The sequence below is a fragment of the Jaculus jaculus genome, chromosome 1, assembly GCF_020740685.1.
Source record: "Jaculus jaculus isolate mJacJac1 chromosome 1, mJacJac1.mat.Y.cur, whole genome shotgun sequence".
NCBI classification, from domain to species: Eukaryota; Metazoa; Chordata; class Mammalia; order Rodentia; family Dipodidae; genus Jaculus; species Jaculus jaculus.
Window position 1 is genome coordinate 260,656,842 of NC_059102.1, and position 14,340 is coordinate 260,671,181.

General features: G+C 51.5%; 1 protein-coding gene across 3 annotated transcripts in view; it reads right to left on the reverse strand.

Annotated features, from left to right (window-relative positions):
- Tmcc2 (transmembrane and coiled-coil domain family 2) overlaps positions 1-13,995 on the reverse strand; it is a 41,312-nt gene extending 27,317 nt beyond the window's left edge. The window contains exons 1-2 of one of the 3 annotated variants that reach the window (XM_004663548.2): positions 13,387-13,995; positions 2,369-2,890 (exon numbers count right to left, since the gene is read on the reverse strand). In XM_004663548.2, coding sequence (XP_004663605.2) covers positions 2,369-2,890; positions 13,387-13,593 — 729 coding nt within the window. In that variant the 5' untranslated portion in view covers positions 13,594-13,995. Of the gene's footprint in view, positions 1-1,459; positions 1,481-2,368; positions 2,891-12,325; positions 12,770-13,386 lie in introns of those variants that run through there. The other 2 variants (XM_004663549.2, XM_045141978.1) reach the window with 2 other exon arrangements.
- Between the last annotated feature and the right edge of the window lie 345 nt (positions 13,996-14,340).

The following is a 14,340-nucleotide window of genomic DNA, read 5'->3' on the forward strand; positions in this document are numbered from 1 at the left end:
GCGCTACTGGGGGGGGGGCAGCTTATGGACCACCTAACCTCTCAGCTCTTGACAGATCGAATGAAAATTCTCTCCATTCAATCCTTGCCCAAGCTTTGACTTCCCTCTCTAAGCCCCTAAATCTTTTGTATGTGGGGTGCAGGGGATCAAATCCAGGGTCTTGCACATGCCAGGTGGGCACTGTCCATGTAAGCTGCTACATCTTCAGCCCTCCCTTCTTCTTTTTCTTTTTTTTTGAACGCCAGAGACCATTTAGAAACACTGCTCACCAAGGAGCCCTCCCTTTTTAGAGAGCAGGTTTCATTCTGTAGCTCAGGTTAGCTTTGAACTCATGGTCCTCCTGCCTCAGCCTCCATGGTATTGCAATTACAGTTATGTACCACTACACCCAACCGAACCCCCCCAAATTAAACTCCAGTGGCACCTCGGCCTCCCTCTCCTCTTTACATAGCACACCTGCTCTTCAATTCCCATAGCCCCGCCTCCTTTTCTCCATCTTCACCTCCTCCTCTACCAGCCAAGACTTCATGATCGATCCCTCTAGCTGCAACCCCTATGTCACCCTTGGCCTTTCAGCTTACCACCCGGCAACCCTTAAGCTCTGCAACTTCTTGCAGCTGCTGAAGACCGCCGGAGAGAAAACAAATCACAGGCCCTGGAGCCTGGGGGCCAGGTGTGCAGGAGCAAGCCTGTGGAGATGCCACTGAAGCAGAAGACAGTTGCCAAGGAGGTAAGCAATCACCTGACTGCCAGGCCCTTCTGTCAGTGGGATCTGCCCTCAGCCTCACGTGAGGCTCTCATCCACACCCATGATGTCAACCTCATGCCGCTGACGCCTCCAGCGCTCCCTCACCGACCCCTGCCAGCAGGGCCTCTACACAGACAGTTCCCAATGCACCTGCAACAAAACAGCCTTTGCCCCAGACCCAGCTCCCCCCCACCCAACCAAAGAACTGCTAAGCCAAAAGTCCCAAGCTCCTCCTTTTGTTTTCCATAGCCACTTACTCAACTTAGTGCCACTGATCCCAACTCCCAAATATTTTCTGAATTTCTCTCCTTTTCATCCTCAAGGCTGCAACCCAGGCTGCAATCGCTTCAAAGGCCATTCCCTTAACTGCTATCCTGGTCCGCCTTCCCAATCTACTGCTACACTGAGCCCCGGCAGGACCTCCTCCCGCCACTTGCCTGACTAAAAGCTTCTGACAGCCTCACCTGACTCCCAGATTCAACCCAGCAAGACTCCGTGCTCTCCGGCTTCTGCCGCCCTGTGAGTGTGCATTGCTCCCAGCTCCCTAGCTTTGGTCATACCGACCCTCCCTCCTGCTACCTGGCTAGGCTAGACTCCTTCAAGGTCCAGCTGAGTAGTTTCTTCTGGAAGTTCTTGGCCAACTCCTCTCCCCCTCACTGCCCACTCTGCCCCTAAACTCCCAAAGCACCCCTTGCCACCCTGTTCATTTACCATTCACTGCTGAGACTCCGCTCCAGATCATAGGCAGCATGAAAACAGCAAGGCTAATTTATTTACGCTTGTAGCATATAATAGACATTCAACAGGTAGTTGTTACACAACTAAAATGAATGAGTTATATTCATTCACAAAGTGCCAAACTGACTCTTCTTTCCGAAAAACGCTTCGTGGACTCTTCCCTCCCTTCTTTAGTTGGTAAGTATCGTAATAATGATACTATGCCAGACTCCAGTCCAAGTAGTTAGGACATATACTAACTCACGACTCTTATTACCCCATTTTCAGTTGGTGACCCTGGGTATAAAGAGGTCCAATGGCTAACTCTCCTGCATGTATGTGGCAGAGCTGCGCTTGGTTCTAGTGTGTACTCTCTCTTTTTAATTTTATGTTTATTTTTATTTATTTATTTGAAAGTGACAGAGAAAGAGGCTGGGGGGGGGGGAGAACAGAGAATGGGCACACCAGGGCCTCCAGCCACTGCAAACGAACTCCAGATGTGTACGCCCCCTTGTGCGTATGGCTAACGTGGGACCTGGGGAACCGAGCCTCGAACTGGGGTCCTTAGGCTTCACAGGCAAGTGCTTACCCGCTAAGCCATCTCTCCAGCCCTAGTGTGTGCTCTTAAGTGCCATACTCACTTCCTCTTCAAGACATGTTTAAGAAAAGCAAACCAAAAGAAAAATTACTACCAGCCTGGGGAAAACATAATTTTTGGAAAACAAGCCCCTAAACAGTACTTCACCCCCTTGGAGAATCAGCTCACGTCTGGCTTGGTCATATCCTGCCTCCTCAGCCAGGGCAGATAACTTGAAGGAACAGGTGTCAGTCAGCAGCGCCAGGCAAGGCCTCAGATGGCTTGGCCTGAGTCACCCTAGAGCCCCTCCTCCTGCCCAGCCTCACCTTGTCACTGATGCCCTCAGCCTCCTCTGCCAGGAGGTACGCGTTGCTGCCGTCAGCCATCAGCAGGGCAGTGTCAGTGGTGGAGGAGGAGCGGGGCCGGCCCTGGTGCTGGTGCAGGATGGCGGCCAGGCTGCTGTCCTGGGGGGCCTTGCGAAGCAGGTGCGGGCTGCCCCGCTGCGGCTCCAGGGAGCTGCTCTTGGCACGTCGGCCACTGCTCCCGCTGCTGCTATGCAGGCTGGCACCTCGCTTGATGGAAGGCCGGGAGCGGATCTGCTGCAGCACCCGGTTGAAGGCGGTGGGCCGGGCGGGCAGGTCATGCAGGGACATAGCATAGGAGACGCGGTGCATCTCCGGGGAGCGTTCCTTTTCATCTGGGGAGTCCTGGTCCGACAAACCCTGTTGCTGCTGCTGCTGCGCCTCTTGAGACGCCTGCTGCTCCCTCTCCCTTGACCTGCGGCGGCTGTGGAACAGGTGCTTCAGGCCGTGGCCAAACATGGAGCCCTCTGAGAGCTGCTGGATTTTCTGAAGGGGGAAAAGATGAAGAGCCCTGGTGAAGAAAGAGCTCCTGAAGTCAGTTGTGGGGTGGGGTGATGGTGGTGTTAAGGTGAGTCTATTCCCGGGAGACCAGAGCAGCTAATGTGAATGTGCAGGATCCTGTGGGTAGCCCTCGTGCCTAGACGGTCACCTACCCTTTGATTCCCAAGGCAGGTTCAGTTTCTAAGCAGGATGCTCTCGGGGGACAGTCTGGGGATTAATGGCACACAAGTAACACACAAGGGGCTCCTTGGGCTACGCCCTTCTGACTGGCCTCCCTGCCTCACTTCCCTCAAGCTGCCCTGGCACATTCAGACTGCCAAGCTTCCATTTCCAAAGAGTCCTCATCGTGGCGCTTCTTGCAAACAGCGGGACCATATGATCAGGTTACACTGTTGAAGCACGCTCTGCTAATTGCCTACTCAGTATCTACTCCCCTCTCTTTCTTACCAACCAAACTGCAAGACATTAATGTGCCCTGCTGAAAATTCCTGCTTCAGCAGTCACCTGATGCTAGGAGTAGCCACATGACACAGTTTTGGCCAATGAAAAGCAGAGAGAGGACTTCCAGGAAGACTTTTGCTTCTGTAATAAAGACACCTGCTCCTGGCTACTTCTTCCCACCTGGAATGTGAAAGGAAATGTCCAAGGATGTGGTCACCATGTTGCAGCCATAATGTGACATAGTTGGTGAAGGCTGGCACACAAATGGCAGAGCCCAAGAGATAGGCCCAGGAACGCGATGGCCTGTGGAGCCACCAAATTTACTTCTGGTATGGCTTTTATCTACAGCCAACTCAGTCCCGACATAACGGACGATGAAATAAATGTTACTGTCCAAGCCTACCTTGTGTGGACAGTCATGTGACCAGTTTTAGCACCTGTAGCAAAACCAGCTATCCTAGAGAAGGGGCTTTCATTTCCCTTCACACTGGAACCAAGCAGAGGCCCTGAAGCCTGGCACCTGCCACAGTCTTCCCTTACAACCCTGTCCTGAGGGACTCCAGCTGCATATTAGAAGCACTGTCCAGGGACAGGCTGCTGGATGGGCCACTGGGCGAGGCAGCTGTGGCGTAACGGCAGGCAGCTGCTCCGTCAGGAAATGGCTTATCTAGGCAGGCCATGCCCTTTGAAGAGCTTCACGGCTGAGGGGGAGGGTGGAACTTGGAAGAGCAGGGGAGACCCTAAATGAAATACAGAGCTCAGCCATCTGGGGCTCATGAGCCATAGCAGGTTTTCCTCTGTGAGAAACAATCCATAATCTTATAAGGCAGCCTCCATCATTCAAAAAAAAAAGACTGCAAAAATTATACTAGGGCCCCAGGGAGATGGCTCAGTGGTTAAAGGTGCTTGCTTGAAAAGTCTGCTGGCCTGGGTTCTATTCCCCAGCCATTCACATAAAGCCAGAAAGGCATTTAATTACAGTAGCAAGCCACTCTGGTGCATGCGCGTGTGCACACACACACACACACACACACACAATTTTTTAAAAACTGCACTAGGCCGGGTGTGGTGGCACACACCTTTAATCCCAGCACTCAGGAGGCAGAGGTAGGAGGATCGCCATGAGTTTGAGGCTACCCTGAGACTACATAGTGAATTCCAGGTCAGCCTCAGCTAGAGTGAAACCCTACCTCGAAAAACCAAACCACAAAAAAAAAAAATTTTTTTTGCACTAGTCACTGTCAGGGGTAGTGGTGCATGCCTTTAGTTCGAAGCCAGCCTGGGACTACAGAGTGACAGGTCAGCCTAGGCTACAGTGAAACTTTACCTTGAAAAAAAAATTGCACTAGTTTTCTTCCTCCTTTTTTTTTTTTTTTTCTAGAAATAAACTTAGAGAGAAGACATCAGACCGTGCAGAGCCAAGAAGGCCCGATTTTCTATGTTCTGAAGAGGCTGCCCCACTCCTGACACTTCCAACGCTGTCTACAGCCAGCTGCACCTGCATCTCACGTGATCATTACATGACCCGCACTTGCACAGAGGAGAAGGGCTTTCACTGTTCTCTTCATTCACACCTCCACACTCCTCAGAGTGGCGACAGTTGGCCACATCACCGGCCATGTGGGTCCATCCTCACACCCCACTATGAGCTGAGGGTTTGGAGCTTTTGGGGTGCATTTCTCCCCCGCATGATCTCACTTGATTTCCCCAGATACCCACAAAAGCAACAGCCACAACACTTCACTTACAGAGGAGGAAATCGCTTCTTTTCAAGAGCATAAGTCTTGGGCAGCCCTGGAGAGAGAAGGGGGTCACCTGATGCCAGGTGTTCCCGCAGAGTTGTGCTTTGACCTGGACCAATCAGAGGCACACCTGAAGCCCACCTGAATCTATCTTGGGCAGAACCAAGACCTGGAGGCAGAGTGCACAAAGGCGTGCACTGTGACATGAGGGGCTCAGAGTGGGACACATTCTGCAGCCCCCCCACGCCGGGCCTCAGTTGTGAGCTGCCCTCTTCCTCACACAGCCAGGCTGATGTAAGACCTCCCTCCAGGCATGCTGCATGGGGCCACTGGCTCTGGCCTTTGCCCAGCTGTTCTGGCAAGTGCACACACTACAACGACAAACTGTCTTTCTAGATGGCCACTGCAGTACCTTCCTCCCTGCCCCTGTTCCTGACTGGCTTCTCTAACACACAGGCCTCTTTCCTACCCATTCAGGGAGATTGTTCCTCTGAAAGGCTTCAGCCGCGGTCCTGAGGCTCTGAGGTCCATTCTCTCCAACATCCCTAGGAACTGGCGAAGGGCGGGGAGAAGGCTGCAGCCACCCTTGTCGGCCACATAGCCTTGAACTCTATAGTCCTTGGCCAATTTGTTTTTAAAATTGTACAAAGCGCTTTCCAATTTATGCTGTCATCCTAACCTGACACTAGTCTCTCCTCGGGAACTAGAAATGTGACAGATCATACCATCTGTGCTTCATTTGGCAGGTGAAGAAACTAAGGCACATCATAGCTAGGTGGCTTGTCCAAACCACACAGATGAGCTTCCAACTTCCAGTCTAATTTACTTTTATCCATCTACACGTTGACATGAGACTAAAGCAGATGTGTATGTCTCCCAGACAGCATCCAAGGCAGGATTGAAACATAGAAAAAAATCCCTGGGTTGAGGAAAAGGTCATTGGGGATCTCTGCAGACTTCATCCTAGGACGTGGGCAAGACTCTCTTAACCACAGGTCTTTAGTGCCCACTTCCCCAGCTGGTTTGCAGGTGAAAGAAAGCCAGAGACAGTGACCAGTGACCACAGGATCTTTGTCTCAATAGCACTGAAGTCTCTGTTCAAAGTCCACAGTAGGTATTATGGAACAGAACAAAACAGAAGACTGTAGGGGAGGGGGTGCATCCTGCATGCAAGGTACTGGAGGCTAGAACAGCAGGGTGATACACAGGCCGGCTGCCTGTACCTGTGGGTGTCAGGGAGATAGTTAAGGAGTTCTGACATAACGTGGTGAGTGGAAAAAAAAAGAAAAAGAAAAAGAAAAAGAAAAAAGCAGATGTCAGGGCAATACCATACCAAGCCCCAAGTTTCAGAAGTGAGGAAAACCATGGTGACTAGCTCGAGGGAACTTAGCCGCCAACGCAGCTGAAAGCACCACCTGCTCTGACTAACAGGTTCCAGCTTCTAAATGTCACTTGCTTTTCCACATTGCCTTTTGCTTTCCTCCAGCTGCCAAAAGCCAACTGTGGTGGCCGGTCAAAAACCACGTATTAGGAAAAGCAAGCTGGAAGGCTGCAGAGTCAGGGCCGGGACACACACAGAGCTCTTGCCATCCGTGTGAAGGGAATGAAACAGTGCATCTCCAAAGGTGATCAGACCAGAAGTGGCAGCTACCAGGAGGAGGTGTCACACCTGGGGAGGTTTGTTGTGCCTTTTCCCTGAACTCACTGTCATCAACAGTGGAAAGGACCCCAGTCTCCCAGGTGGCACCATGCCCTGTGGAAGAATGGTGAACTAGATGGTTCTTGAAAACTCCTTCCAGAGAAGCCTGTGGTTTTGGAACACCAGGCTTCAGCCTTTTCCTCCCTGGGTGTGGGTCCAACCAAAGGAAGTTTGCCCCAGATTCTGCAAACACAGCTTCATGGAGCCAAAAGGAAAATGCCTCAGGGTGCACTGTCCTTGGCACTATCTGGTTAAAAATGGTCAAGAGCAGTTCCCAGTTCCTACAGGTCTTTGCGTTCTCATCAAATCCTAGAAAAGCTCAAAGGGTCTTGGAAAGGCACATTAACCCAGAGCGAACTGATCTCTCAGACAGCTTCTGCTCAGCCCTCCTCCACTGGCCCTGGTTCTCTGCCCCACCACAGGTGTGGTTGTGAGGGCTCCGGAGGTGCCTGGGTCACCCTGAGCCTCTACAGGCCTAGGTCGCCAACGTTCCCTCTATTTATAGGGTCTCTATGGAAACGGGACCAGCATTAGAGAACGAGTCACTGGGAAAACCCACAGAGATTGTAAGGATTCAGAGTGGATTGTGGAAGTCTCCAACGCCCTCAAGAGGCTTTGGGTGGCAGTCTGAGGGAGTGAGGAAGGGGACCCACCAACTCAGGTGTTAGAGAAGAGAGCAGTTGTCTGGCTCCAGCCTGCTTGGGGTTTCTACTGGAAACAGTGATGGAAAGTTTCTGAAATCATCTTCCCTTCAGTAGCATCAGGTCACATTAAAAAAACAACAACACATGGAGCTCAACTTGGGAGCCAATGTGTCCCCACCTCCAACCCTATTTGAATTCCTCATTCTTTTCTTTTTTAAGAGCAGTCTCGGTGGAACCAATGAAGGTCAGCTCCTCATGGGTCTTTAGACAGAACTGACTCGGGTACCCAGACACAGGAGATTTTCATTAAAGTCACTGCCACACCATGGTGTGTCCTCTCCATCTTAACCATCCTTCACACTCTGGCCCCTGCTCCATAAAGCCTTCTCTAATCATGCCAGTGTGTGTGGCCTGGCTCTGCACTGAATTCACGAGGGCTCATTATTTGCACCACTCATTTTGCAATTAATCCTGTGCTGCCTTGCAACTTTGCTCTCTCCAATGATTCCTCAGCTTTTCACCTACTGATGGACGGAAGAATCCTTGACAAGTGACTGAAGGGCAACAGCTAGCTTACCTACCCCTGTGTCCTGCCAAAGACCTCGATGTCACAGACGTGATCACAGCTTAATGCTTTGCTCCAAGTCTACAAAACAATTCCTTCAGGTGATGCAATCTTTAGATAACTATCCCCCTTTTTTTCAGACTTAATCTTTCCCCCAAATTTAAAACATTCAGTTGAGCAGTTTTTGCTTGTGTTGAACCCAAATCCCTCCTGCTGCAGCTTGAACCCTTGCGGCCATCAGTCATCTTAGTAACTGCCAAGAATGTGTTGGCTTGGAAGGAGAATGTGTCTACTGTCCTCCCATAGTTCGGGGCGGGCCTAGTGGGGACTAATGCCCTTGCAGCCAGTTTTGTTTTCTGAAGTGTACATCACTTACCTAACTTGGTCAGCATAAGTGAGTCTTTGGTACTTTGAAGAGTCAAATTTAAAGCCCACCTGTTCTCCTCCAACAGCTTTGTTCTAACTTCTTAATACACAGAGGACATTAGTGTTTTGCAAGCCAAAAGCAGACCCCTGTGCAGCCAGGGCCTCATTCCAAAGATGTACCATCCCAGCTGATGGGGATCTCCAAGGGAGGAGATGCTGTTTCTTAAAGAAAGTGGTTCTGGGCAGGAGAAATGGCTTAGAGGTTCAAGTGCTTGCCTAACAACCCAGGGTTGATTCCCCAGTACCCATGGAAAGCCAGATACACAGAGGTGCATGTCTATGGAGTTTGTTTGGGATGGCTGGAGGCCCTGGTGCACCTATTCTGTCTGTCTGTCTCTCTTCTATCTTTCTCTGCTTGCAAATAAATAAAAATAAGAAAGGTGATCCTGGGTTGACTCTTAAGAGCCAGTCCCTCCCCCCACCAACTTCTGAGCCTCTCCCTATCCACACCATCATTTAACCTCACCCCCAAATTCATGGCCAACTGGACATTCCAACTACTTCTTGGGAGAGAAGCTTTTCAGTAAGTTACTGCCTGTACCTCCAAGTGAACTTCTAGGTCACACAAGATGAAACACTTCCAAGAAAACCATGCCTTGGGGCTGAGGAGATGGTGTAGTGGCTAATGGTAGCTGTTTGGAAAGCCTGTAGGTCTGGGTTCAATTCTCCAGCCACACAAATAAAGAAAGTGGGCATTGATTTGCCGTGGTAAGAGACACTTGTGCATGTGCACACACACTATGCAAATACAAATAAATGGTCAGTTTAAAAAAATCATGCAGTGAAGGGACACACAGGCTTCATGACACATGTGTTTGGACTTCTTCTGTAGTGGCTAAGGCCTTGGCACACCAGTTCTCTTTCTCCCTCTCATAAATTTAAACAAAAAATGCAGAAAATGTGACCTACAAATTTTAACTAAACTCTGACCCTTATAAAAAAAATAAACAGAAGAGCAAAAACAGGCACTTGGGAATGTCCATGCTTTTTCTTGACTTGAACTAAGCAAGCAAGTTGGCTATTTTTCATTTATTAAACTATAGGCATGCCTGCTTTGGGACACATTTATATGCATGTACCATTTCACTATTTAAAATAGTGCCTCTCTGTTGAAAGTGTCTAGTATCTGTTGGCTGCATAAACCCACCTTCCTCAGTGTTCTGAGGAATGGGGAAGAGCTATGAACCACTCACAGGGGTACTGAAGCACTTGGGACCACCCCGACAGGTGAGCCACCTAGGATCCAGCTGCCTGGTGTCTTCCCTGCCCTTCACTCAGCAAGGAGGGAGACCACTACACACAGAAGACAAGATCTGAACAAACTTGAGAGACTTGGGTCAAATGTGTTTAGAGGGCTGGAAAGATGGCTCAGTGGTTAAGGCGTTTGCCTGCAATGCCTAACGATCTGGGTTCAAATCCCCAATATCCCCATAAAGCCAGATGCACAAAGTTAAAATGGTAAGTGATGCATGCATCTGGAGCTCATCTGCAGTGAGTGGCTGGAGGCTCTGGCGCACCCATTCTCTCTCTCCTCTCCCTCCCATCCCTGCAAATAATTTTTTTTAAAGGAAAGTGTTTGGAGCCAGGATGGGAACAATGGAAGGTGGAGTCCCCCTCCTTCTTCAGGGAGATAACAATGTACAGAAATCCCTAGGGAAATCCGGCTTTTGTAAGGGGACAGAGCACCTCAGGGCAAGGACCCTGGCCAGCATCCCCAGGCCCTCCTCTCAGGAAAGACTACTCCTGCAGCTGTGTGGGGGAAGGACGGTGGGGAGATGGGCAATCTCCTGGGGCTTCTCCAGTGTTCAGAACAGAACCAGCACACTAAGCTCAGCCACTCTCCCAAGCAGGTCTCTATCACAAGCAGTATTTTGAAAAGGCCCTCTCTTCTGTGGAGTTCCCCTAAGCTCCTCCCCAGACCCCTTCTCCTTGCAGCTGGTCTCCCAGAAGAAATCGGCTGTACCTTTGGTCAGCCTCTCCTCAACAAGCAGGGAATCTGGTAGCAGCAAAGGGTGGGAGAAAGAGGAGAAATGAGTGGAGACATGAGCTCAGGTGGCTACAAAAGGATCCATGCTGTAAGTGTGTAAGTGGCCAAGGAATGCGACTGAAGTGTCAGCTGAGCTCTGCCCTGGAGGACACAAGATCTTGTGGTCTAGTGGAGAGCATGTGAAGTGTTTACACAAGCCTCCTGTAGAACCATGCCCACTTGCAGGCTGCCTTTTTGTTATAGTTACAATTTTAAAATGGCTAGTTAATTATTTTTTGGTTCTTACACTGGCCCTCCCTACCTTATAATCACGGATCTCAGGCTGCCATAGAGAAACTTGGAGCACAGGGTGTAGTTCGAGAAGGGATGTCTAGCATGCTCAAGAATCTAGGTGTGATCCCAGCATGCTCCCACCCCCCACACAAAGTAAACACAGAAGTTTACTGCACACAGTATGATGCTTCACAGTGCTGGAGGTGCAGAGACCACAGGAGCCCCTGAAACTGCTGGTTGTCATGAGGGAAGCAGCATTCAGACCTTAGGCCAAAAATAAAAATTAAATTAAAAATAAAAAAATTCTCTCCTGTCCCCCTCCTACCATGGAGGTGCTTTAGATGGAGCTTCTTAGGTTTTTGCTCCTCTCTCAAGATGATTTCCTCCACTGCACTGAATCCATCACAGTGCCTGGAGCTGTCACAAGAAAATAGAAGTGGGACTAAGGGACCCAAAGTTCCCATCTCCAAGTGCAAAATGAAAGCAAGACCACGCAACTGCTGATCAGCCTCAACGAAACTCAAGTGTGGGGCAGAGGGTATTAAACAAATTAAACATATCCCTCTTCACACCATCATTAAATCTAGAACAAAGCAACTTCCACCTAGTCCAGGGTCAATGATGGAATTTTTTCCACCACTGGAGAACTGTGTCAGCCTTGGAAAACTTTTCCAGCACTGGAAAACAAGTTTGGCCACACTCCAATATTCTTTGTCCCTTTCCTCTGAGAAGTTGAGTGATCTGTCTGAGGTCATCACATAGCCAATCAAATAGTGGTGGCCCCCAAATCATATCTGGTGGAGAAACCGCTGGTCTGCAGTAAACATGTTGTGATGAAGCAGGCAGAGATAAACACACTGTCTCTCTGGGCTTTCACAGGCCATGGTAGCTCTGTGTTCAGCCTGGGTCCACAGTGCTGGTGTGTGTGTGTGTATGTGTGTTTTCAATTCTCCTCTAGGACAGTCAGTAGTTAATATATCAAGTGTAGAGTTGCTGCTGTATCTGCCACTGAGCAGAGTGAGGATGTCACTGAGAAAGGAAAAGGTGATGCGGGAGGGTGGAAACAAACAGCATAAGGCAGCCACATCTATAGACATAGAGACACTGCAGTCCCCCACCAGCCACCTTGCCCCCTCCCCACCATGAAGGCATCTGTGAAAGGGAATTAAGCCAGCACTCTCCACTGTGGCTGGAGCTGGAGAGTGGGACAGTTTTCAAGGTTGCCTCTCATGGACTCTGTGTGAAGATCCCATCTGGTTCATGAATCAGAGTTTGCTGGCTAGACTCCTCTGGACTGGTCCAGGAGGTCAAAGTCTGCAACATAAGGCTTGATTCCCTCTCCCAGCAGCGTTAAAGGGACCTTTCCCCCTCATCATCTCACTGAAAACAAGAAATATTCTCTACTGGTGGTGGGATGACCACCAGGGGTCCAGGGAAATCAAAATTTTGTACAAAGAGCTTAGATCTTCAACAGTCCTCATCCTTAGATGTCAGGCTGGAGAACATGAGGTCAGATGTGCAGAACTACTCAAAATTTTGAAAGTCCACAGAAGGAATGGGGGACCCTCCCCCCATCACCCCCACAACATACACACCTGGAGCACAGGCAGTGAACACACATGGGTAAGAGCACACACACTCACCTGACTTCCTGACTCTGAGCTGCTCAGGCCAAATGAGGAATGTCATTGGCTTATCCTGGTGAGCTCCTTCGTGCCCACTGCCATAAGACACAGGTTTTACTTAACCTAAGGACAGTCCTCTTGCTCCCCTAGCCCAGACTTTGCACCCTCTCTGGAGACAATGCCCGAGACATCAATCTCCAAGGCATCTAAGTTCCTTCCTGGAGCTGACATCTCGCTCAGCCCAGTCGTGAGCTGGACTGAAGCGCGTGAGCCAGGAGGAGTCTGGATGACAGCTCCAGCAAAGGTGCATTTTTTTTAAATCCCCACTGCTGCTGTAATTGACACAGAAATATATTCAATACAGCTCGCCAATTGTCTGGAAGACCTCAGGCTGGAAAATAAACAGCTCCATGTGAACGGCTTTTTCCAATTCTGGTTCTAGCTGCCGGCTCAGCGTGAGTGCAACTTGAACCGAGGCCCTAAGCACACAGCTCTGCCACCTGTCAGTTCTCCACCCTGGGGGTTGGTGCAGTAGACAGGCAGAGATCTCCAAGCACTAGCTTAACCTCTGGCTCCACCTAACGGCAGCAAATCCACATCCCCCTTTCACAGATGGACAAACTGAGCTTCTTCAACCAGGAAGATGCTCCCAAATCCCACTGGGAGGAGGCTAATTGGCTAATGGTCACCCACACTGCTCTTTTCTTCTCCAGCCATCCTACGGGAGGGAAAGTGATGTTAACTTTCTAGTTGGCATGTTCGATCTCACCAGCCCTTTGTCTGCAAATAGCTTTTCACACAGTTATTCAAACAACCTCGCATGGGTGAATCACTAGAACGTTTGCTGAATAATAAAGCACAAACACGCAGGCCTGAAATGGAGCTGGCAGACAGGCACAAAACGGTACCAGACTTCCCCCTCCGGTTCTAGCAGAACATCTGTCCATCCAGTCTGACCTCTGTGGGTCTCCCCATCACTTTTATTTCATTAAGACAGTTGTGTTGGGGGGGGTGTGGAGGGGGAGCAGGAAAGCTATGTGGCGGGCTAGGCTTGCCTGGGGGGAACAGTCCACGCTCACCTTTAAATCAGGAGGCTTGTTTCGGGGACCCGGGTTGGGTGCCACCGCAGCGCCCGCATCTGAAGTTGGCCCGCCGGCGGAGTTAGCACCGGAGGTCTCCCCCGGCCGGGGGTCTCCGCCCGGCAGGGGACAAGACGCGTCTTCCATCCCAGCCCCATCCTCCTCGCCCTGCTGTTGCTGCAGCTCGTCCGATTTGCACCTCTTCATGGTGTAATGTGGGTCGGCAAGGGGAATCTGTCCTTCTAGCGCGCCGTCTTTGGGGGAGACCGCACCCCCCCTTAACACTCAGAAATGAGGCCCGAGGTCTAAATTATTCACGAAGGGAGTGTACAGAGCACGATGCTTTGAATTTAAGATTTTTTTTTCTTTTTTAAGGATGAGGGCGAGGCGAGGAGGGGGAAGCCTTGGAATAGTTCATTCCGGCCTGGAGAGCGGAGGCAGGTGGCGGTCGAGGCTGGGCAGCCGGGTCCTCGGACAGTCATGGGCGCGGGAGGACGGCAGCCCTCGGACCCCCCTAAACTTTCTGCCTCGGGGCAGAGCTGGGCGGAGAGGAGCCGGGCGGCACAGCGCATCCCTCCCGGCGGGCAGGGCTGCAGGGCGAGACGGGGTACCGGGGCGGCCGGCCGGGCAGGTCCGGTGGTGCCGGCCGCGTCGCGGGCTCGGGCCCCGCATGAGCCGGCCGCGGAGCTCGCAGCGCGCCGGCCTCCTTCTCGGGCCCGCGCCGCGCCTGCAGCAGAGCGGCGGCGGCCGCCAGAGCCCGCCGCGAGCCCGCGGCCTACCCCGCCCGCCCGCCCGTCCGCCCGCCCGCAGCCCGCGAGCGCGAGGGCGAGGCCGGGCGCGGGGACGCCGCCCGCCGGCCAATGGGAAGGCCGCAGGGCGCGGCGCGGCGCGGCGCGCGGCTCGGACCGGAGGCTTGGTTGCACCGCGCGCACCGCACCTAACCCCCGCCCTGCC